General features: G+C 36.9%; 5 protein-coding genes across 9 annotated transcripts in view; 3 read left to right on the forward strand and 2 right to left on the reverse strand.

Moving 5' to 3' along the window:
- Window positions 1–141: 141 nt before the first annotated feature.
- On the forward strand, window positions 142–5,561 carry LOC107471717 (uncharacterized). The gene is given in 10 exon segments (XM_016091203.3): window positions 142–462; window positions 1,079–1,270; window positions 1,948–2,045; window positions 2,950–3,031; window positions 3,139–3,342; window positions 3,419–3,675; window positions 4,319–4,409; window positions 4,535–4,751; window positions 5,238–5,303; window positions 5,306–5,561. Coding segments are annotated over 10 exon segments (1,467 nt in total). The 5' UTR covers window positions 142–279; the 3' UTR covers window positions 5,383–5,561.
- Window positions 5,562–5,839: 278 nt separating this feature from the next.
- Window positions 5,840–7,332, forward strand: LOC107471722 (protein DMR6-LIKE OXYGENASE 2). The gene is made up of 3 exons (XM_016091208.3): window positions 5,840–6,468; window positions 6,579–6,906; window positions 6,979–7,332. The coding sequence occupies exons 1-3, from the start codon at window positions 6,026–6,028 to the stop codon at window positions 7,237–7,239; spliced, it is 1,032 nt and encodes a 343-aa protein (XP_015946694.1). The 5' UTR covers window positions 5,840–6,025; the 3' UTR covers window positions 7,240–7,332.
- A 96-nt stretch (window positions 7,333–7,428) lies between these two features.
- On the reverse strand, window positions 7,429–8,328 carry LOC107471706 (pentatricopeptide repeat-containing protein At1g12620-like). Its single transcript, XM_016091194.3, has 2 exons — window positions 8,324–8,328; window positions 7,429–8,224 (listed from the first exon to the last, which is right to left on the reverse strand). The coding sequence occupies exons 1-2, from the start codon at window positions 8,326–8,328 to the stop codon at window positions 7,555–7,557; spliced, it is 675 nt and encodes a 224-aa protein (XP_015946680.2). The 3' UTR covers window positions 7,429–7,554.
- Window positions 8,329–9,365: 1,037 nt separating this feature from the next.
- LOC107471721 (protein DMR6-LIKE OXYGENASE 2) overlaps window positions 9,366–23,170 on the forward strand; it is a 34,768-nt gene continuing 20,963 nt past the window's right edge. Inside the window, exons 1-3 of one of the 4 annotated variants that reach the window (XM_052255368.1) lie at window positions 9,366–10,075; window positions 10,175–10,502; window positions 10,613–10,861. In XM_052255368.1, coding sequence (XP_052111328.1) covers window positions 9,615–10,075; window positions 10,175–10,502; window positions 10,613–10,861 — 1,038 coding nt within the window. In that variant the 5' untranslated portion in view covers window positions 9,366–9,614. The remainder of the gene's footprint in view (window positions 10,076–10,174; window positions 10,503–10,612; window positions 10,862–23,170) is intronic. The other 3 variants (XM_016091207.3, XM_052255366.1, XM_052255367.1) reach the window with 3 other exon arrangements.
- Window positions 11,185–23,170, reverse strand: part of LOC107471728 (putative disease resistance protein RGA3) — a 32,320-nt gene continuing 20,334 nt past the window's right edge. The window contains exons 2-7 of one of the 2 annotated variants that reach the window (XM_052255364.1): window positions 13,137–13,597; window positions 12,871–13,048; window positions 12,705–12,768; window positions 12,157–12,327; window positions 11,841–12,001; window positions 11,185–11,600 (exon numbers count right to left, since the gene is read on the reverse strand). In XM_052255364.1, the coding sequence (XP_052111324.1) occupies window positions 13,155–13,597 (443 nt within the window). In that variant the 3' untranslated portion in view covers window positions 11,185–11,600; window positions 11,841–12,001; window positions 12,157–12,327; ... (1 more) ...; window positions 12,871–13,048; window positions 13,137–13,154. Of the gene's footprint in view, window positions 11,601–11,840; window positions 12,002–12,156; window positions 12,328–12,704; window positions 12,769–12,870; window positions 13,049–13,136; window positions 15,481–23,170 lie in introns of both variants that reach the window. The other variant, XM_052255365.1, reaches the window with a different exon arrangement.

The following is a 23,170-nucleotide window of genomic DNA, read 5'->3' on the forward strand; positions in this document are numbered from 1 at the left end:
ATTTCAAATAAAGTTGAAAAAGAAACGAGAAATGATACGTAGACAAAATTTGTTTGATTTGTTTTCTGGACCTACGTGGAAATGTTGTAAAGACTTTTTTACTATGTGTTGCAAGGTTAAAACGACGTCGGTTGGTGCGTGGCTTTTCCCATACGCCGAAAACAGTTCCTCCGATCCCAATCCAAAACGAAACCAACATAACATACTCACCGCTACCATTTCCACATCGCATGAATCTCACTCTTAATTTCAATCCCTATTAAGAAATTCGAAGTAGAAATGGATGACAAAACGCAGCCTCTCAACAAGAAAAACGACGATGACGAGGAAGACAACGTAGTCGCTGAACGACAAGAGCCCAATCCGCCAGCTGCCACCGGAGGCTGGGGATTTTCGTCCTTCTCCTTTCTCTCCGATCTTCAGAAGGCCGCTGCCGTTGCCGCCGAAGAGATCTCTCGCAATGTGCGTATCGAAATCAAATATCGCTTTTGCTTGCGCCTCCAATGCATTTTCTTTCAATCCGTGATTTTGTTTTGGATTTGTTGTTCTAGTTATGGTTCAATTCCAATTATAAGCTACGGTTTTTGTATTTAACATTTAAGAAGCGTCCATTGTTTAGATCCATAGGGCAGAAGTAGTTAGTAGAACTTGTTACTTATTATGCAAATGGGGGATTCTAATATATGTTGATTTAGGTACTAGTAGAGTATGTCATTGTTGAAGTCTTTCCAGTTTGCATAGCATTTCGATGCTTCGGGGGAACACTATATTAGGGTTTATAGGTGTCAACATAAAATGAGAACGTGGGAATTGAAGTGAAGGACATTAAATTGCAGTGTCTTTGGTAACAGGGTAAAAATATATGTGTGCCTAAATTGGTATTTGCCAATTAATGCTATATGTTCATAATCCTACATGTTTCAGTTGGTGAAAGATATAATGTTAAATGAAAAATTAGATGCATTTATAATATGTAGAATGTTACAATATATTTTGATACTTTAAAAGTGTTTAGGATGAATTTGGTACGAGGATTCAGAGTTATTCACTTGGAATTGGTCATGGTTTCAAAATGCAGGCAGCTGCAGTTGCAGAGACAGCTTCAAAGAGCTTTGCGGAGTTGCATGACGGTGCTGAGGATTCAGAACCAGAGAAAGATGCTGCTGGAGAATCTCCTACTGAAAAGGAAAGTGATGACGAGGATGACAAATTGAGAAAATCTGCGCTGGATAAATTGGAGAAAGCTAGTGAAGATCCATTACTTAGCCAGGCAATAATAAAAGGATTACTTTCCCTTTTCTTTTCTGGGAGGATGGGGTTGGGATTGTTAATTTGTTATTTAGATGTCAGATCTTCAATGCATTTCCACATAAGACCAATTTTTAGCAATCTTGTCTGCCTGTTTATATGGAATCTCATGTCTCTGCCATGAGCAAATATGCAAGTTTCATGTTCGAAGTCCCTTTTGTTTATCTTTCAAAATTGACGTTTTAGAGGGGAAGGGAAGGAATTTACTCTTCAAACCTTTCCGTTCCTTTTCTTTTGCTCCAAGACCCCAACTCACAAACACCCCTTTGTGATCCCCGAGACTAGTGGTTTGTGAAGCTTCTAGCGCATCCTTTTTATGGGTCTCCACCTGAAAGTTTTGGTTTTTGTCTCATACTGTCTTGACTATTTAATTATAGGCAACATTGATGAGAAAGATAATTGACAATTTAAGTTGCAAATTTTTATTAGGGACAAATATTAGTTTTGTTTGTGGATGTTTATTGTATGCTTTGTCAATAGCTTTTTCTTGTTTCTTTGTGCTCTTGTAAGGAGGGTCTCTTGTCCTCCTGTCATCTTGCATCTTAATTCTTTTCGGCCTAATTATATTCATCTTTTATTAAATAAAATAATTATGCACATTGCACTAAGCGCTTATAGTTAGCTCCATGATGAGTGCAGAGCTTGAAGGTTTTTGATAATTCTGTTGAGACATTTGCTTCTGGAGCATGGACTGCCTTGGGAAACGCATGGAGAGGGAGCACTGAATTGGTTCAGAGGTATGATTTATCGCTTATAAGTCATTTGCTCTTGACAGATACTTCCATATATTTTGATGGAAATAAACATCTATTGTTGAACGTGTAAATAGTGTATTATGATGTTTACCTTCACTTTAGGAGGGAAAATGAAAAAGATAAGCCAGATCTATAAATGGTTTCTGTGGTTATTTGGTTTTGCAGTGGTCAATGCATTGGTCTTGTTCTATACAGAAAATATTATAGATTTATCCTTTTTCTAGTTCCAATTCTCAATGCCACTCCTCTATGACTGTTCAGGATTAGCATCCTATGATTAATGAATTCTGACTTATTATTTTCATCTCTGTTCTTATGGGATACACTGATTTTCATTCTCTTGGCTTAGTGTTTTGTGCTGTGATTTGACCTGTATGAATTATGGGTGTAGGATAGGGATACAAGTATACAATAACTAGTTTACTAATCATATCGATATTTAAACAACTCCTAAAATCTAAATTTCTTGAATCTCTGTTAATAGTTTCACGTATGGTTTAACAATGACTAATAAGGTTTATATGATGGAAACACAGTATTCCTTAAATTTTCTTTGAGTCATGTCTCTATTAAAGTAGCATAAAACTACTAGACTAAGTAGTGCCTCTTCTAATCTTTTGGTTTTTTCTCAAATATGCTTTCCTTCTCTCTCTTCCACCTTTCTATTTGTTTTTCGTTAGTGTATGGATTTGAAGCATATTCTGCACACCGAGAAAAGCTTTTCATCGTGTGGAGGATATGGCCTTTTGCTGTTTTCTTGCAATTTATTCCGAGTCTTTGAATACTTTAATAACATCATGAGGGACATGGTTGCTTTGGATCATATAAATTTTTTCCTGTGTAACTGCTACTAATATGGATAATGGCTGTGATCCCTGATCGCTAGGCTTGAGAATTCAGCATCAAACCTTGCAGGATCCGTACAACAAGGTGGGCCTCCAGGTCCTAATGCAACTTCCCTATTAGAGGTTTGAAATACTCATGCCAATCTTCTGATGATATTCGTCAATCGTTATCATTTGTCACTAGTTAGTAGTTACATAGTTACACACTGTATGTATTTGTTGTGTTACAGACTGGAAAAGCTTTTACTGCAAAGGGAATGCAAGTGCTTGAATATGTTGGTAAGGAGACAATGGACCTATTAATCAGTGAAACTGGAATTGATGTTGAGAAGCCTAATACAGAAGGTGGAGAACAAAAAGATGAGGATCAATTATCAGAGGAAGTGACATTTGATCGATGCTTTTACATTTATGGAGGTCCGGAGCAGTTGGAGGTAAACCTTAATGATGTTGAATTTGGTCGTTTAGATTTTGCTTTTTGGAAAATCATTTCACATGCAATACTCTCAGGAACTGGAAGCTCTGTCTAGTCATTATGCCCTGTTGTTTAACCGAAGAAAAGCAAAGTTATCAGCAGAGCAAAAGTCTGTATATGATGGGAAACTGAAAGAGGTCCAACAAATTTTTAATTTGAGTACTGAAATGGATGGAAGCAGTGCTGATTTAAACAAAGGAAAGACAGTAAAGAGAGAAAATGAAGGAAGCGGTGATGAGATGAAGAATTTACATGATTCAAGTGTCAACAAGGCTGCTGAAATGGCTGCAGGGTAACTTAATCATTCCATGATATTAATATTGTGTTTAATTTTGATGCATCAACAGTGTAGAAGTGTTGCCCTGTCATCCAATTAAATTCTTTGGTTGATCAGACCATTAAAGTAGTGGGTAAGAAAAAAAATAGAAAAAGGACTTGAAAAAAATATTTGTGTGAAAAAAAGAAGTAAAATGAAATTACAAATGTACTTCATGGAAGTAGGGTAAGAAAAAGAATTTGTCATACACATAAACATCTTGGAGAAGTGTAACATCCCAAAATTTTTGGAATCTAATTCTAATTAAGATTACTTTATTAAATTAGGGATGATTATATTCTATATTTGTTTGTTAATAATAATTAAAGTGGTCCTTCAGAAATACACAACGTTGCTAATTTGAATGTTTGAAAGCGCAATAATATTAACCACAGACTGAAGGTCATAGGATTATTGAAAGCGGGTCAAGGAATTTCTATTGCTTCTTGTATATGACTTTATAAAAAGCACTCTTTTGTGTTACCCCTCCTAATTAGTTCTGGTTTTTTATTCATTTGTGTTCACTGCATAAGTATGCTTGCCATTTTGCCCTATTGATTGAGGAAGCCTGCTTTGATTTGTTAATGTATGTGATGAATCCTGTTGCATTTTTTTGCAGTTTTACGAATGTGTTGGTTGGGCTAGCTGTTAATGATATAATTCAGAGAACTACTGGAAGATTAGAATCTCTTCATTCTGAGGGAGTTCATGTATGCGAACATACTCTTGAATTTGGTGTCAGAATTTAAATATCATCTATAAAATTCAGTTTTCCTTTTTCATTTGTGTTTATTTTATAAGTGAGAAAAATCAAATTTGCTGCTTTCCTTTGCAGAGACTATCTGAAATGTGCTGTTTTTCAGTTTCTCAACTTCTAATGCTTGGCAAATCCATCATTTCTTGTGCCAACAAAACCGAGGATGGAGAAGTTGATGAAGATAAGGTGAACATTGAGTGGCCTGAAGATGTTTCTGCCAAAGCCAAGATCATAAGGTTAAATGCCCAGACAATGATAGGATACGTGGAAGCAGTTTCGAACAGTTTTATTACAGGTTTGTTTCCTAAAAATAATTAAGGCCCACTTCTAACTAGAAAATAGTATAGCATATATTTTTTTTAAAGAAATGGATTTGTCCATATATCTTGGACTTCTATTTATGTTATGATATGAGATATTAATATTAATTATGAAATATAAAAAGAGATGGCAAAACTTATACCTAAGACTGTTGTGTAAAAAATGAACATTCTCGTTAGATACCAAAAGGAGTTATGTTTAATCAGAGCCTGTTTGTTTTTGCCGTGAGGCCTTGTGAAACGGATGTGTCCATAGAACCTCCTGACATTTGTTTGCAAAAGTAATGTTAGGAATGCCACCAAGTCACCAACAGCGTTCTGCAGTTCAACCAAGCAAGCTATTCGCTGATTTGATTGTGATCACAATTACATTGTTTCTGTTATATTATCATATTAGTTGCTTACCGAGTCACTCTTACGAAGTTATGCTCATCATTTTGCACCTTTGATGCATTTGTCAGGCATATCTGATGTAACCGAGGCCTATCAAGCTGCCATTAAAGTTGTTACTACTCCCGCCGAGTCTCGTACGCAATAAGCAAAATCCAGGACGGGTTGCAGTTTCTTGCACACGTAGTCATCTCAACCTCCATGAATGCTGCTTGAGAACCCCCATGTTTTTATTTGTAAATATTCACGGTTTAATTCGATAAGAGACACCACTCCACTATGTTCATTGATGGTTGTATGTTACTCGGTTCACTCTTAGCCTAGTATCTGTACCTGGACAAATTTGTCCTTATAAATTCATTCGAACAGCATTTTCTTTTTTATTCTTTAATTTAGGGATTTTAGAAATGCTCACTGTTCATCAATGCGCTTGAGGTACGTGATTTATATAATCATGTAATAAAATGGTACATTAACTATATATGTAGCAGCTACATTTGGAACTCGCAAGAAGTTTTTATTTACATAGCTTATGTGATGTGTTGACTAGTGATGCACGAGTGTTAATTCGTGTACGAATAAGGGTCTAATTTTTGTTTATTTACCTTATTTATCTTGGTGATTCAATTGGAATCACTCATCATATAATGTTCACGAGAAATTTGAGGTTGAAGTATGGCCCTACCATAATTTTGTCCACATTTGTACCCAGATACATGTCCACATTCGATGTATCTGAAGACAACCCACGTACGATGATGCTAAACAGGAAGAAATCTATCAGTAAACATTTGTGTTTATCTTATTAACTGCTAAGTGATAACACAAATCAGAGCAAGTGTGCGGTGAGAGAAGAGACATGGAAGACATAGACCCAGCTTTCATACAATCCACAGAACACCGTGCCAACAACCACAAGAAGTTGGTGGAAGTTGTTGAAATTCCAGTCATAGACATGTTGCAAAGCAGGGAAGAACTTATCTCCAAGATTGGAAGGGCATGCGAGGAGTGGGGATTCTTCCAAGTAACCAATCATGGGGTTTCCTCTGAGGTGAGCTCAAGAGCAGAGGCTGCTGCGAAGATGTTCTTCGAGCAAAGCGCGGAGGAGAAGAGGAAAGTGAAACGAGATGAAGTGAATGCGATGGGGTACCATGATGGAGAGCATACCAAGAACGTAAGGGATTGGAAAGAGGTGTTTGATTATCTTGTTCAGAACTCAGCACAAGTTCCACTCATTGAGTCCCATGAAAAAGAGCTCAGGACTATTACCAACCAATGGCCTCAATCCCCTCCTGATTTCAGGTAATCCAAAATTTCAAAACAAGATAATAATAATGATAATCTTTGTGATTAAGAATTTGTTAGGTGTAAACATGTTCTGTATTGTTAGATTGAAGATGATGTTTGATTAGGGAAGCATTGGAGGAATATGCAAGGGAGGTGGAAAAGCTAGCATACAAGTTGTTGGAGCTGATTTCATTGAGCTTGGGGTTGGCTGGTGACAAGTTCCATGGTTGCTTCAAGGACCAGCTAAGCATGGTGAGGCTCAATCACTATCCTCCATGCCCGTTCCCTGATCTAGCTCTCGGTGTCGGCCGCCATAAGGATAGCGGTGTCTTAACCGTGCTTGCCCAAGATGATGTTGGAGGCCTGCAAGTTAAGAGAAAATCAGATGGTGAATGGATCCCAGTTACACCAACCCCAGGAGCATTTATCATCAATGTTGGGGACATGGTTCAGGTAAGAGTCTAAATTAAGATAATTGTTTTTCAAATCCATTTGATTGATTGAATATGTATGCTTGTGACAAAGGTTTGGAGCAATGACAAGTATGAAAGTGTGGAGCACAGAGTGGTGGTGAACACAGAGAGAGAAAGGTTCTCCATTCCATTCTTTTTCTTGCCATCTCACATGGTTATGGTGAAGCCTGTGGAGGAGTTGGTGAATGAGAAAAACCCTCCAAGGTATAGAGAATACAACTGGGGTCACTTCTATGCTCACAGAAACCGCACTGATTTCAAGAAGCGTGATCTGGAGAATATCCAAATTTATCACTTCAGAATTTTGGATTAGGAGTAGTAATTTCATCTATGTATTTAGCTTCACATATGTTGTATTTGCTTCTTTTCAAAAATAGTCCATAAATAAATTTAGAATTAAACCTTCCTTTTAAATGTTTTGTTTACCTATTTCCATAGTAAATAATAACTTAATAAGATAACATATGTAATTATGTACTCCTTCTTTTAGTGTCCAATTTTTTTCCCCTAAACTACTAATTTTTAAAACAATAACAATTTACTGTTACAAAAAAGAAAGCATTTTCTATTTCTCTTATATAAATATAACTCCCAAATATTTATATTAAAAGAAAAACTATCATTCTTTTCAAACAAATTTCTGCACAAACTCTTGAAAAACATTCTCTCCTTTGTGCGTAGAGAGGTAATCTACAAGCAACTCCATGGTTGTAGCATTTGCTGCAAAACCTTTGTCTTTCATAATCTGAAAATATTTTATTGACTTGAGAGCAGCATTTCGTCGTAGTAATCCTTGGATGAAGACATTATATGTGCAGCTATCTGGCAAGCAGCCATGCTCTTCCATATTCATCAGCAACTCTTCAGCATCAATCAGAAGTCCTTCCCTACATAGACCTCGGATCATTATTGTATAAGTATATAGATCAGGTTTCAAGCATTTTGCTGGAAGACAAGAGAAGAGTTCACACGCATCATTCAGTTTTCCAGCGCGGCACATCCCATCGAGCACCACATTGTAAATTTCAATATTAAGAACCAAATTATTCTTCTCAATTTCTCGAAATAATGATATTGCATCCGAAGACAAGTGACATTTGAATAGGCCATCCAATATAGTGGCACAGCTTGATAGATTAGCATATTGACCAAATTTGTGCATTGTAAAAAACAATTCTTTAGCAGCTAAAGGTTTACCCACTTTGCAAAATCCATGGATAAGAGTATTCCAAGTCACAACATCCAGCTTTAAACCTTTCTTGATCATTTCATCCAAGAGATAAATAGCCTTATTAATCCTTTTGATATCCCATGTTATTCATGTGGTCAACAATCCAAATAGCATAATCCACATTGCCTTGAATACAAAGACCATTAACAATGGTGGTAAATGTGACCACATTGGGCTCTAAACCGATTTTGAACATCATCCCCACCACAGAGAAGGCAAAGGGAGTGAGATTCAAACGGCACAGACAATTGACAACAATATTGAGTGTACAGATATTAGATTTGAGTCGTAAGGAGAAAAAGTGTTTGATTAACGAAATGGCAGTTGTGTAATGCTTCATCTTAACAATAGAGCTAAACAATAAATTAAAGTCCTTCACAGATGGCAAAGGGTTTACGGAAACCATCTTGTGAAAGAGATGCAAAGCAGAATCAAGGTTTTGGAGATTCCTAATAGAATATAGGAGATGGGTTCTGTATTTGATGGCATCAATATCAGTAGTATAAGAGAGAATAATGGGAAAAACGAAGGGTTCGGAAAAAACGAAGTGTGATCTTTTACCATTTATTTCATAGGTGAGACTAAAAATAAATATAAAAGAAAAACCATTTAAGGGTAAAAGACTACACTTTATTTTTTAAAGTAAAATTCAAACTTTAGAGGATCTAAATCTCAGAGTACTAAATTTACTTCTATTACTTTTAAAAAGTTAAAAAAAAAAATTAACGGCCCGCATGATTGAAAAGTAGTACTAATCGCATAGTATCAATAATGAGTTTAAATATATATATATAATCTCAAAGTTAAATGCGTTTTTAATTTATCTTTTTAGTTTTCTTATGATTAAGTATTTTATCAAAAGTTAAAACTTTTTATTCTCTTTATTACCATTTTTGCTGTAGTCCAAATTAGACCAATTTTCAATAATAAAATTGTATAACTTTGACCAAACAAAATGCGTTCTTAATTTTGATCACTTTTCTATTAAATTTTTAATAAAATAATTTATTATTGTTGCTTAAAACATGCACACTTACGTCACAGGCTCACAGACTAACAAAGTTTGAATGTAGACAACCTTTGCCATGCATGTGCACACGTCACACAACTAAGAAATTTCCAAATCCAAAATCATAATGATTCTCTACGATATCGTGCAGCCTTCTCTAATCTCTACTCTATAATTCTATTTCTATTTTGTGTTTCTTTCGAACTTCATTCTTTCCTTTGTTTTGTTTAACGAATTAACCTTGCATATTTTGCCAACACTTCACCACCTACTCACCATATACAAACAAAAACACATGTCTAGGTTCAATGCATCAACACACACAAAATTTTACACTACACTAACACCAATCCTTATTGGATTTTGAAGCCATATATTAATTGATCATCACTCTTCAGTTCATCACATACTACTAATCAAACTAAAGGAATCAGCATAATTAATTAGAATGGGAGAGGTGGATCCAGCTTTCATCCAAGACCCAGAGCACAGGCCAAAGCTATGTTTCAGTGAAGCAGAAGGGATCCCTATGATTGACCTCTACCCATCAAGGGAAAAAGACCCTTCTGCCCTTGATAGGCTTGTGAAGGAAGTTGGCAGTGCATGCAAAGAGTGGGGGTTCTTTCAGGTAATCAACCATGGGGTCCCACTTGATCACAGGCACAAAGTTGAAGCTGCAGCTAGAGAGTTCTTTGGTGAGAGCAAAGAAGAGAAGAACAAGGTTAGAAGAGATGCTGTGAAAGTGCTTGGTTACTATGACACAGAGCATACCAAGAATGTTAGAGATTGGAAAGAGGTCTTTGATTTCTCTGTTGAGGAACCTACCTTGGTCCCTGCTTCTCTTGATCCTCATAATCAAGATGTCACTCATTGGCATAATCAATGGCCTCATTATCCACCATACTTGAGGTTATTCATTATTATTTTAAGAAATAACTAAACTAAGATTAAAAGGCCTTAGCACATAGCATTGATTAGTCTCAAATTTATAACCTTTTTGTTGTACAGAGAGGTATGCCAAGAATATGCTAAGGACATGGTGAAACTAGCATTGGAGTTGATGGAACTTATTGCTCTGAGCTTAGGTTTGCACCAGAAACGGTTCCATGAGTTCTTCAAAGACCAAACAAGCTTTATAAGGCTGAACCATTATCCACCATGCCCTTCACCACAACTTGCTCTTGGAGTTGGTAGGCACAAGGATTCTGGTGTGTTAACCATTCTTGCTCAGGATGATGTTGGTGGCCTTGAAGTGAAGCGAAAATCTGATGGCGAATGGGTTCGGGTTAGGCCTACTCCTAATGCTTATATCATTAATGTTGGTGACACGATTCAGGTACTAATTCACTAATATTGAGTCAAAGTGATCTTGAATATTGATCTGAATAATTAGAAATAATGTGGCATCATTGTAAGAATATAAAGTTGTGTATTGTTGTTGCACAGGTTTGGAGCAATGAAGCATATGAAAGTGTTGAGCATAGAGTTATGGTGAACTCTGAGAAAGAAAGGTTTTCAATTCCATTCTTTTTGAATCCTTCACACTACACCATGGTGGAACCATTAGAGGAGCTGGTAAATGAGAACTACCCTGCCAAATACAAGCCTTACAACTGGGGCAAGTTTTTAGTCACTAGAAAGCGCAGCAATTTCATGAAGCTTGATGTTGAAAATATTCAAATTTATCATTTCAAGGTTTAGATGAAGAGAGGGATTAGGAAAACATGTTATGCTTCATTTACTTAGAAATAAGCAATGCTAATGTAAATTTATTACCTGTCTTGAATAAAAGTAGCAATTTTGAAAGTAAATCAACAAATTTGATAACCACAGCATTGCTTTGTTTACGCATTAGTTTGAATCTCATGGCAAGTACAATACTTATTTCAAGGAAATAAAATGACACGGCTTTAATTTTATAATGTTCACAATGCAAGCAGTAGTAACAGGCTTTCAAACCATGTTTGTTAATAAACAGCATCTGCGTTTAACACAAGGCACAATTAATTGTTTAGTACAAATAGATATCAGGAACTATTAAATTCATTCAATGAAAATGAGTGTATGTTACAATAAGAGTAGTACAATAGAGCTTCGAATTGTGATAATCCTCGTTTTAGATATAGATAAAGTGTGCTTCCAAAACAAGAGGGAAACACAGCAGGTGATACATCAAAGTTTATGATATCACATCACAGATCACAGAACAACATACACAAGAATGGGAAGTTTGAACAATAAATTCCCGTACAATAAAGCAAGAAATAAAGCAATCTCCGCTGTGCCTTGAAATAACCTACCCAGCAACTCTACCCGCTCCCTTCGGCATGGCCATCAGGAGGGGGAGATGCCACAAAACCATATATGGATTCAACTAGTCACGTAATCGTTATCACATGAAGCCAGATAATGCTCGTGCTTGAATGGCAAATTTCTGGGGAAAACATATAGAAAATGTAAATTATACCAAATTGACACATCCAGCTAAATGATGGATATAAACCAAAAAATGGGAAAGCACATACAATTAAAAACAAGGAAAATGAAGAGGCAATATGAGAATCCAAACCTAATAATCTTCTAAGAACTGCAAGCAATAATCGAAACATTCTCAACTATGAAACAATTTAAAATATAACAGTTGATAGGTTTCTGATAGCAAAACAAAATTGACCTTTTTCTTTCTCGGCAAATATTGCAAAGACTGGAAGGGAGCTCCAACTAAATTAAGAGAGGTGATGACATCAGAGGTATTCCACACCAGAAGCAGATCAAGTAGTTCAATACCAACAACATTTCTCTTAATCCATCTCTTATACTTCTTCTAGAAATAATCTACAATGCAAACCAGAATAAAAACAGATAATGAAGAAGTAAGACAGCTATTCATAAGAATCCATAAATAAATTTATTTTTACATGTCACTAAAATATTAGGAAAAAAATATTGTCTTGCTTTATGCATTGTGCAAACTAAATCTATGGTGTTACCTTGATGTAAATATTCATCATAAGAACAGCTTTCTATTTTCTAAGTTGGAATCCTCTCCTTTTTACATAGCTACTTTTAGATGCCACAACTGAAATTTGAAGGATAAGCCATGCCTATGCATTTACATACACGATTTGTTGTAAACAAAACACTCCATCTCATGTGCTAACCTGGTTATTCCACAAACTGTGGATAAGAGTATGCAGTAACCAAAAAATAAAAAATAAAAGGGGAATTTAAGCAACTGTTTCAAACTAAGCAACAAAACAAGCAAATTGAATTTCTTATCAAACAATTCTATTGTTGCTTTCGAGTACTCAGCCTTTCAATATTGCTAAATTGAGTTCATAACTCATTATTCTTCTTCTGTATTTTCTGTTTTCTCCACTTATTTCTAAGACAAGTTTGCTAGTACATTCACAAAGAGAATTTATTTATATCAAGTTCCAGAAAGTCAGAGATACTGCTGTATACATCACTTACGTTCAGAAATGGAAATGTGGGATAATCAACTCTAAATAGTTCGAATCACATAAATGGTTATTACCTAAATAAGTTTGAAGCTAATGGTAATTGGCTGGTAGCTGAATGTAACTTCCTTTGCATGCTACCTAACCAAGAAAATAAACTGCATTTAAATATTAATTTCATAAATTTAATGAGGAAGAATAAAAAAAAAATGCTTTAATTGAAAAAAATGAAATGGACAATACTTTAATCAGTGTTGTACCCAAAGGAGGAACTGGGTCAGAATTTGACCATCTTGAGGATTCAACATTTTGCAAAATGGAATGATGAGACGAAATATTTGTATCTTCCCATTGAAGCAGCAGACATGGGCCTATTGAAATTTGAAAGTATGGCAAGAAGAAAATGATTTGCAAGAATCCCCTGCATCAAATAAAATTAGAAATTTAATGTGGGTTTCAGATATATTGCATTTGTAATGAAAATGGAAAAAAGCAAACAATGTTATTACCTTTTGAGGGGATCAATCTCAGAGTATGAATATGTTTGGGATGTGAGCTATCTTGGCCCGATCTTCTCCACTATCAGGGTCGTATTTGCGCTTTAGGATTGGACAATCACTGATCCATAGTGTGTGTATGTTGGTAAGGCAAGCTTCATCCAATGCTAATTTAGGGCAAGAGATAATATCTAAATCCCTTAGTGATTGGAGGTTGCCAATCTGCTCTGGTAAAGCCTTCATGTTCCTACATTCGAAGAAGAAGATTGTCTGCAGAGAAGAGAGCGCATGAGGAGGACCACGACCTTGTGTGTCTTTCCAGAGGTCAAGCTTGTCGTCATCGAAACTTATCTTCAACTCTTGAAGTTGAGAAGGAAGATATTGCAAGTGGCGTGACAGAATCTGAACGGCTGACGATCCAAGAAGGTGGAGACTCTGGAGCGATGTGAGGTTTTTCATCCAGTCCTCTGCCATTGCTTCTGTCTCTGTAACACCCCAAAGCCGCAAGTGCTTGAGATGAGAGAGAGGAGAGATGGATGAAGAGTCATGCTTAACCATACATGTTTCCAACATCGGATTCACGCTACTACGCCATTCTAACTCCAACTTCTCAACGTGTGGGAAAGAAGGCATGCAGGTCAACTTTGGACAATCAAGAATTCTGAGAAGAGAGAGACGGGGAAAAGGAGGTAGAGAAAGATGGTTTTGAGTCTCATTTGCATTCTTATCATCCCCTAACATCTCCCATCCCCTCAGATTCTCACAGAAGTGGAAGCTGAGTTGCTCTAAAGATGGGAAGAACACATCACCAATATTTTCATAATAATCCATCCACTCCAGCGATCTCATACTAAAAATCTCGAGCACACGAAGACAAGGCAGTCTTTCCAAAGGTGGGAGATGTTTGCAATTGGGAAGACAGCGGAGAGATATGCGAACAACATGAATTAGCGAGATAAGCCAATCTGAAAACCTCACTCCTGGAAAGCCATTCACATCTAATGATCTCAGATTCTGATGGGGACAAAGATTATCCAATAACACCAAGCTCTCACTCTTTCTTATTTCATATTCACTAGAATCAGAGCTTCGCCCCCATAACTCAGAAGAGCTTGGCCTCCATAACTCAGAAGAGCTTGGCCCCCATAACAGAGAAAGGTCTTGGATGTGTTTCTTTGATCTCATATTTGTCTCTTGAGATTCGGATGCCGCATCCTTTACCAAATGCAAATTACTAATGGTCAATTTGCCTCTGAGGTCAACAAGCTCTTTCAGTTCATTCAATTTGCCACTTTTATCTTTTTTGTTATTCCCTACTACAAATCTTGATAAGGATTGCAATGAAATCAATTTCCCCAATCCTACTGGCATGCCGTCTTCAAAGGCTTTACAAAATTCAATGTCGAGCTTCTTCAAATTGATCAATTTTATAATAATTTTTGTTGGAAAAACAAGTTGCTCACATTCATTTAATTTCAATGACTGTAAACAAATAAGATTGCCAACTGACTCTGGCAAACTAACTAATGATCCACAACCTTTTACTTTTAATGTTTGCAAACAAACAAGATTGCCAATGGATTCAGGAAAACTAAGTAAAGATCTACAACCTTTTACTTCTAATGTTTGCAAACAAACAAGATTGCCAATCGATTCAGGTAAACTAAGTAAAGATTCACAATCTTTTAGTTTTAATGTTTGCAAACAAACAAGATTGCCAATCGATTCAGGCAAACTTCTTAGACTTTGAGAGTATGAAAGATCAAGATATCTTAAATGTTTGACTTTATCAATGGACTTTGGTAGCTGAGTCATAGAATGAAATGACAAACTCAAAGCACGAAGGCACTTCAGTTTTTCCATAAAAGATAGTTTGGCCACTAAATTGGTAGCAATCTTGCAATTGATGATTGTCCGTAATTTGCTAACATCAAACACATCCAATGAACAATCGGTGCTGGTTTCAAATGCTACGTGCATGGGTCTTCCAACAATTCCTTTTCCCTCGGTATGTAAGTGACAATCATTTCCAGCGACCAACGTTGCAAGATCATGCATCAAATCATGCATTTTAAAGAACTCAATATGACCACATTTATCTGTTGATGCATCTTGGAAAAATGATCTCATTAACAAAATCTTGACATATTGATTACCTATATCTGCCGTAGATTGTGTTTCAATTGGACTTGCAAGATAACCTTGAGCCATCCACAATTGAATCAATTCATCCTTTTTTATTACTGAATCTTTTGGATATAGACAACAAAAAGCAAAACATTGTCTTAGTACAGGACGCAAGTTTTGGTAACTCAAATTTAGCACTGGCATGATACTCTTTTCTTCTTCACATAACCTCCAAAAATCACCATGCAAAAGACTTGACCATTGATCAATTTCTTCAATCCTTATCCTTAAGAAGCCTCCTATTGTTTTGATCGCCAAGGGCACTCCTCTACACTTCTTTGCGATTTCCTCTCCGATTGTTTGCAATTCAGAGCTCATTCTGCTGCTATCTTCACCAAATGTCAGGTTCTTTAGCAATGTCCATGATTGCTCATCTGTCAATCCTCTCAAAACATACGGCTGGTCAATACCCATTACTTGAGAAACCAATGTACTACGAGTCGTTACTAATAGCTTACTGCCTTGACCTCCGCACATCAAATGAGTTCTTAAATCACTCCATTTTGAATGATCTTCATTCCACACGTCATCAAGCACAAGCATATAATTTTGCCCATTCAATTCTTCTCGCAACTTCTGTTGTAGGGCCTCTATTGAGTCACCACCAGCATGCTTCTCCAAGGACTCCAGCATCTTCTTCAAAACAGTTCTCACAGTGAAATCTTCTGAAACACACACCCACATGTATTTCTGAAAGAGGTTCTGGTCTTTAGCAGCATTGTACACGAGCTGAGCAAGGGCTGTCTTGCCTAAACCCCCCATACCAACAACAGCAATTAAAGAAACATTTTGGTTCGGATGAGTTTGCTTCAGCAGGTTAACAATTTCATTCTTATTCTCTTCCCTTCCAATTATCTCTAATTGCAAAACGGAAGAACTTGTTTCCCTCCAGGCACACTCATCTTGCTTAAGAATTACCGAACTCTGACTCAGGTTCAACTTAGACATCTCTTCAGCAACATTATTAAACTCCTTTCGAATATTCTCGATCTTACGAGCTAACTTAGCACGGAAAAGAATTGGATTCACAGATTTGGAAAAGAAGGCACGCACCTGAGTCATCCTTTTGCGGCGCAAGTCATTGATGAAGACGTCATCAAGCAAGTCATCAGCATCGTAGAGCACTTGTTTGAACCTTTTGATCCAGTGTGCAACAGTAGAATTCTGGCCTTGTTTGAGCTCAGCATCAGAAAGCACGAGTTTGATGGATTCCAAAGTGTCCTTCAGCTTCTCAAGGTCATCCATGACTCCATAGATCTTCCCGATTTCACGAAAGGCAAGTGAAGCAATCTTGTTGATGAGTGAAGTGGCAACACCATAGGGGATTTGTTCAGCCATGTCTCTCAACTGCCGAAGGAAAAAGATGAAAGTAAAATGCAGTGTTTGAAGGAAGTGGTTGCAAGCAATGAGTGGAGAGTCAAAATATAAGTGAAAAAGTACGCAAATGCTTGCCAGCTTTCACTGGGACTACTTTAGAATTATTGAGCTCCATGATAAGAAAACAAACGGTTTGGATCAATAGGACGTCAAATCTAACAAGATTATGAATTTAAATCCCTTAGCAAGTTTGTAAGGTAGTAAAGTGAAAAGATTCATTATTAATTTTGTAACTTGAGAGGTAAATATGAAATAGACACTCGAAAGACTTTGGTGCTGATAAAATGATATTTGATTTTTGTTATTGACAAAATAGTCTCTGAATAATTTTAAAATTTGACAAAATCATCGAACCGTAAAAGAATGACGCCATACTGAATGGAAAACACTGAGGTGATCGTCGGAAAAGAATTCCAATAATGACAGAGAGCTTTGGTGACCTTCTTTTTTCTTCGTGTTTGCTGTTTCTTCTTCTTCAACACGACCACCGCTGCAACTCGTCACGTTCTTCGTTGTCGCGACTGCGTCCCCTTTCTCTCTCCTTCTGTCATGGCAGTACCTCGTCGTGTTCTCGTGTTTGTCATTTCTTCTTCTTTAACACGTTGTTGCGTCCCTTCTGCATTCCCTCCCCCATATTAGCACCTTGCCGCTGTGTTTCCTTCCGCCATGGAAAAGAAGAAGAAGAGGAGGAGGAGGGAAGGGAAAGAAGAAGGCAAGAAACGTCGTTGGAGCTCTCTGCCATCACCAGAGTTTCGACGATCACATCAGGATTTTTCGTTCATTTTGACGTCATCCTTTTAGGGTTGGGTAATTTTGTCAAATTTTGAAATCTTTCGAGAGTTATTTTGTTAATAACAAAAATCAGGTATCATTTTGTCAGCATCAGAATCTTTTGCGTATTGATTTAGTATTTACCTCTTGCAATTTTTATAACATACGTGTTTCACTATTTTAATTTAAGTTTCACTTTCTTACTTTATCAACTATTTTATTTCAGTGTATTTTGTAACACCCTAATTACCCTAAGCCTTACCTCGCGTCGTAAAGCAAAGGTTAATTAAAGGTTACGATAAGTCTAAGGCTTATACATATAATATATAGAATAAGTAATATATTCTAGAAGCCGGATGAAGGATACAGCTCAAAAACAGGATCTAAAAAGCGCAAAACGTACACGCGAAGCTACTAACTTAACACACAGGATATGGATATAATACAACAAAACATCATAGTATAATAGTATGAGGATCTAGCCACGGCTCGCGGAGTTTAAGTCGGCTAATATATACAGACCATATAGAAATCTGAAAGTTAAAACAGCTTATACAAGTTTTTCTCTCAAAATAAGAATCTAGAAAAAGGTAAATACAAAAGATGAGAGATCTAAACAAAATAAGCAAAAAGACTCCAAAAAGTATCCATGATCCTTCGCTCTGTCACCATAGGAACAACTCACCGAGATGGGTTGCGACCTGCATCTGAAAAATAACAACAGAATATGGTATAAGAATCGAAGGTTCTCAGTATGGTAACAGTGCCTAGTGATGTAAGATATAAGACTCCGGGACGCCAGAGGCAATCCTAGAACTTCATATCCATCACAAGATTCATCTTAAAGCATACTAAAATGTTAAAGCATAAGTTAAACCTTAACATAATAAAGGGGTAATCTAACTTAGGGGATTTTCTAACTAACAGTTCTCCGCTGTCCCACAGCCTTCACCAACCTATCCTCCATGCGATCCCATCACCATCGCCTTCCGATCCTCCTCAATCCCAGTAGAATACACAAATAATATCAAGGCAAGTAAAACACAAGTATAGGCATATATGGCAAATAATTCAAGTAGGCAAATAGGCATGTTATACAATTAGGCAAGCAATTACAAGTCGGCAAAGCAAACAAACAGGTAAAAGATGCACATGATGAATGCATGTCCTATTGCTGTGATATCACATTGTCAGTTCAATTGCCAACCCGACACATCTCCATGGAGATGTCGCCCTTCAGTATCATAATTGGGAACCCCCGAGATATGGTGCTCGAAACACCGTCCAGGATTTTGTGCCTGCACACTCTAGTAATCCGAAGGGATGCGAGCGGGATACTCTTGCCATGAACTTCACATCTCAACGCAAGCTGGACGAACCACCGCCCCTTACGCCGCCGCCGCTACCTCGACAGGCGGGATCCAACCATCGTCCCTGCCGGGCGCATAGCGTCTCAATAGTCTCAATATAAAACAATAATTCAGTGATTTTCAGAAAATATTTTTCAGTATATCATGGATCCATCATTACATTCCGAGTCCTCGACTCATCTCAACCACTGTCAATTCATAACTTTCATTTCCGAACTCATTAGTTCATCAGTTCTCAATTCATATATCTTTCTCCCTTCTCACTCCACCAAATCTATCCTCAGTACACCAGAAACCTAAGCCTCTGTTCTCTAACTTTTCAAGGTATACCCTAATTAATTCTCCTAGGACCTTTTTCATGTTTTTAATACCCAAAATAAGTCCAAGAATCTTAAATTGGTGTAACAGAAGTTTACAATCTTGTTGGGAAGGTAAAATAGTTAAAAACAAGGTTTTAGTTGAAAAACAGGGCATGTGCGTACGCACAGGAGTGTGTGTGCGCACGCCTAAAGAGATTTTCAAAAAGTATGCATACGCATAGAGGTGTACGTATGCACAAGTGCAAAATTTTACAATTCTGTTCGCTCGCACAAGGCGTGTGAACGCCCTCAACATAATGCCTCTTCCCATGTGTGCGTGCGCACAGCTTGCAGAACTTCGTTGGTTATGTGCGTGCGCAGGGCGTGCTAGTGCTCCCATCAGTAGCCATGTCGCCGTGTGTGCGTGCGCACAGGTTTAAAAATTCACGGGGTGTGCGTGCGCACACAAACCAGAAATCACAAAATTCTGCAACTTTGTAGAAATTTAGATTTTGACACCAAATTTTCAACAATCATATCTTCTTCTACCAAATTCAGATTTTCACAAAATTTAAACCATTTTAAAGCTTGTTCAATCATCTTTCATTTGATAAAAAATACATTGAATTTTAAGCACAGTAGCTCAAGGTATGATTCATTGAAGTTCATCAAAATTTTAGTTTTACCAAAACTTCACAAACTCTCAATTTTCCAACTTCACAACCAAACAAAACCACCATCTCATCAAACTCCCAAAACACATCAAATTTCACATTTTTCATACCTCAATTCACCACCCCACCTTATGAAACCATCAATCCCCATTATCAAATACATAACAATACATTCATATTCAATCAATACATTAATCAAACATCATTCCACCATTACCAACAATTCATCATCATCAATTTCAATCTCAACCCTCAATACCATACTATCAACATCAACATTTCAATTCATCAACAACCCAAATCATCAAATCTTCATACATCATTATACAACAATTCCAACAACCAATTTAATTCAGTCCTATCCTATGGGTCACTAGCCTAAGTATCCAGAAATATTATATATTACATAGAGGAAACCGAAACCATACCTTGTCCGATTCTCAATATGCCAAAACCCAAAAAATTGAACTCCAACAAGCTTCAATTCACCAACAAGCCACTAACTCAAATCCAAAGGCTCCCAAATGTCCAAAGCAATTTCAACAAGCTCCAATATTCAAACTAACATTATTCATTTCACATAAGTAAAAACCTAACACTCAAAATTAATCAATGTACAAGGGTTCTTTAGAAATCTTGCCTCATTCACTGAAATTTGGGATAGAACCCAACATTTTCTCACTAATGATTAGCACTTAAACAACCAAAACACAAATTTTTCTCAAGATCAACACTCACCAAACTCGAAATTCTTAGGGCAGCAGGAAGGAAGGAAAAATTCGAAATCTTACCTATAAAGGTTATATGAAAGTAACGGGTTCGGCGAGAGCTTCGCATAGCCGCTGACGGTACGTGAATCGGAGCACCATAGCTCGAGATATCGCGGATTGAAGTGAAATGTGAATAGTTCTTCTTCTCTCTTCTCTCTTCTCCTTCTTATAGAAACTCAAATGAGATTGTTTTAGAGAAGAAGAAAGAAAAATAGAGAACAAAAGACCATAAAGTTGAAACGTGTACAGAGAGGAAGAACTCTTCTTCACCAGAAAAAACTAATCAACTATTATCTTTGAGTGCACTCAATACTTTGAGGAAGTCAATTACAAATCTCAACTAACCCACCAAGATAGGAGGTAAGGCTACTACTTATATTAATTTTAACAATAATTTGTTATTCTCAACGGTAAACCCTAACTCTCTTTATATTGCAGACTTTGTTTTTTTCCACTGCTTAGCAAGACTGATCCTCAATACCCCCCCCTCTCAAGCTCAAGGTGTGCTTTGACACAACTCTGAGCTTGTTCTTGAGCCGTTCGAAACTAGCAGCAGATAATGGCTTTGTCAAAATGTCAACGACTTGTTCTATTCTTGGTATGTGAACCACTTGGAGAGCCTTATTATTCACCTTCTCTCTAACAACTTGAATGTCAAGTTGAAAGTGCTTAGTTTTGTCATGTAGTACAGGATTTGCTGTGAGCATAACGGTGCTCATGTTGTCACAAAAAATTATTGGAACAGTTGCCAAAGGAATCTTCAACTCATCAAGTAGATTTTTAACCCAAGTCACTTCTGCTTCACACGATACTAGGCTTCGAAATTCTGCCTCAGTAGATGACCTGCTTATAGTTGGTTGCTTCCTACAAGACCAATTAACCATATTAGTTCCTAAGTAAATGCAATAACCTGAAACAGACCTCCTGTCTTCTAAATCTGCTGCCCAATCTAAATCAGAAAAACCATACAACCTGTAATCCCTGCACTTATGTAGAAGTAAACCATGGTCTTTTGTCCCTTGTAGGTACCTGAGTATCCTCTTCACAGCCTTTCAGTGAGCCAAAAAAGGACTGTGCATAAACTGAGAGACCTTTTGAACAGCAAAGCTTAGGTCCGGTCGAGTTATCGTAACATATTGTAGAGTTCCTACAAATGACCTGAAGAGTTTGGGATCCTCAAAACGTTCTGATCCAGTAGACAATAATTGTAAGGATGAGATCATAGGAGTTGGCATAGGAGAAGCCTTACTCATCCCTAGTTTAGACAAGAGATCTTTAATGTACTTGGTTTGTGAAAGGTGCAGCTGCCCAGTTTTACTTTGCTGTACCTCAATACCAAGAAAATATGATAATTCACCAAGGTCTTTTAAAGTAAAGATTTTGTTTAAGTTATGAATCATAGCATTTATTTCAACGGAATCATTACCCATTATTATAATATCATCAACATAACAAAGAATAAACATAACATAATGAGAACCATGCTTAATGAACAACGATGTATCTGATTTTGTGCTATAAAAACCAAATAGATTTAAAGTTTTGCTAAGCTTTAAGAACCACTCACGAGGGCTTGTTTCAGACCATACAAGGACTTGTTTAACTTGCATACAATGTTGTCTGAATCATGAGAAAACCCAACTGGTTTGTGCATGTAAATAGTTTCTTTTAGATCACCATTAAGAAAAGCATTATTAAAATCAAATTGTTTAATAATCCAGTCTTTTGATAAAGCAATACTCAACACTAATCTGATTGTAATTGGTCTAATAACAGGGCTGAAAACTTGTTCAAAATCAAAGCCTTCAGATTGGTGGAAGCCTTGTGCCACCAATCTAGCTTTGTACTTTTGAATGGAACCATCAGGGAGTCTTTTGATGGTGTAGATCCATTTGCAGCCAATGATCTTAGCATTATCAGGTTTGGGGACAATAGTCCAGGTTTGATTTTTAATCAACACATTATATTCTTCTTGCATAGCAGTCTTCCAATGTGAAATGGCTAATGCAGCAGAGGGATTCTTAGGTGGCTGTTCTACAGAGACATCAGAAGGTGTCTTAGTGATATAGGCTTTTGGTTTAGAATTTCCAGTTTTAAACCTTGTAAGCATGGGATGACGATTATCAGTTAAGGGTGGTAAGGTGTTAGCATGAGGGGATTTATGAAGTTGATTTGGATTGCCATTAGGATCAATGGGGGGGAGGCTTATCTGTGGTCCTGAGACAGAAATGGTATTTAGTATATTAGACTGAAGATTACTAGAATTAGCAAGATCAGTATTAGAGACAACACTAGGAAAAGAATTGTTGGACAAAGAATTATTAGTGTGAGGTTGATTACTGCTGCTAACATGTATTGTATTGGACTTGTTAAGGTTAAAATCAGTAGAGAGAGAAATAGAATTGGTATCTTGAGTATAATAGTGACTGGAAATAGTGGAGGGTATAACAGAACCTATACTAGGTATAGAAGTATCTAATGTAGTAGAAGAATGGAATGAAGGTGTAAAAAATAAGTCTTTGTAAGGGAAGGATGTTTCATCAAATTGAACGTGTCTTGTGATGTAAATCTTGCCACAAGGAGAAAGGCACTTATAGC

This window comes from Arachis duranensis, chromosome 10 (assembly GCF_000817695.3).
Source record: "Arachis duranensis cultivar V14167 chromosome 10, aradu.V14167.gnm2.J7QH, whole genome shotgun sequence".
Lineage (NCBI taxonomy): Eukaryota > Viridiplantae > Streptophyta > Magnoliopsida > Fabales > Fabaceae > Arachis > Arachis duranensis.

What these genes read in the sequence shown, in the direction of transcription:
- LOC107471722 (XM_016091208.3), top strand. Translation starts at nt 6,026, where the DNA reads ATGGAAGACATAGACCCAGCTTTCATACAATCCACAGAACACCGTGCC. An exon ending in CAATCCCCTCCTGATTTCAG is followed by an intron (nt 6,469 to 6,578) that starts GTAATCCAAAAT and finishes ATGTTTGATTAG; the next exon opens with GGAAGCATTGGAGGAATATG. An exon ending in ATGTTGGGGACATGGTTCAG is followed by an intron (nt 6,907 to 6,978) that starts GTAAGAGTCTAA and finishes CTTGTGACAAAG; the next exon opens with GTTTGGAGCAATGACAAGTA.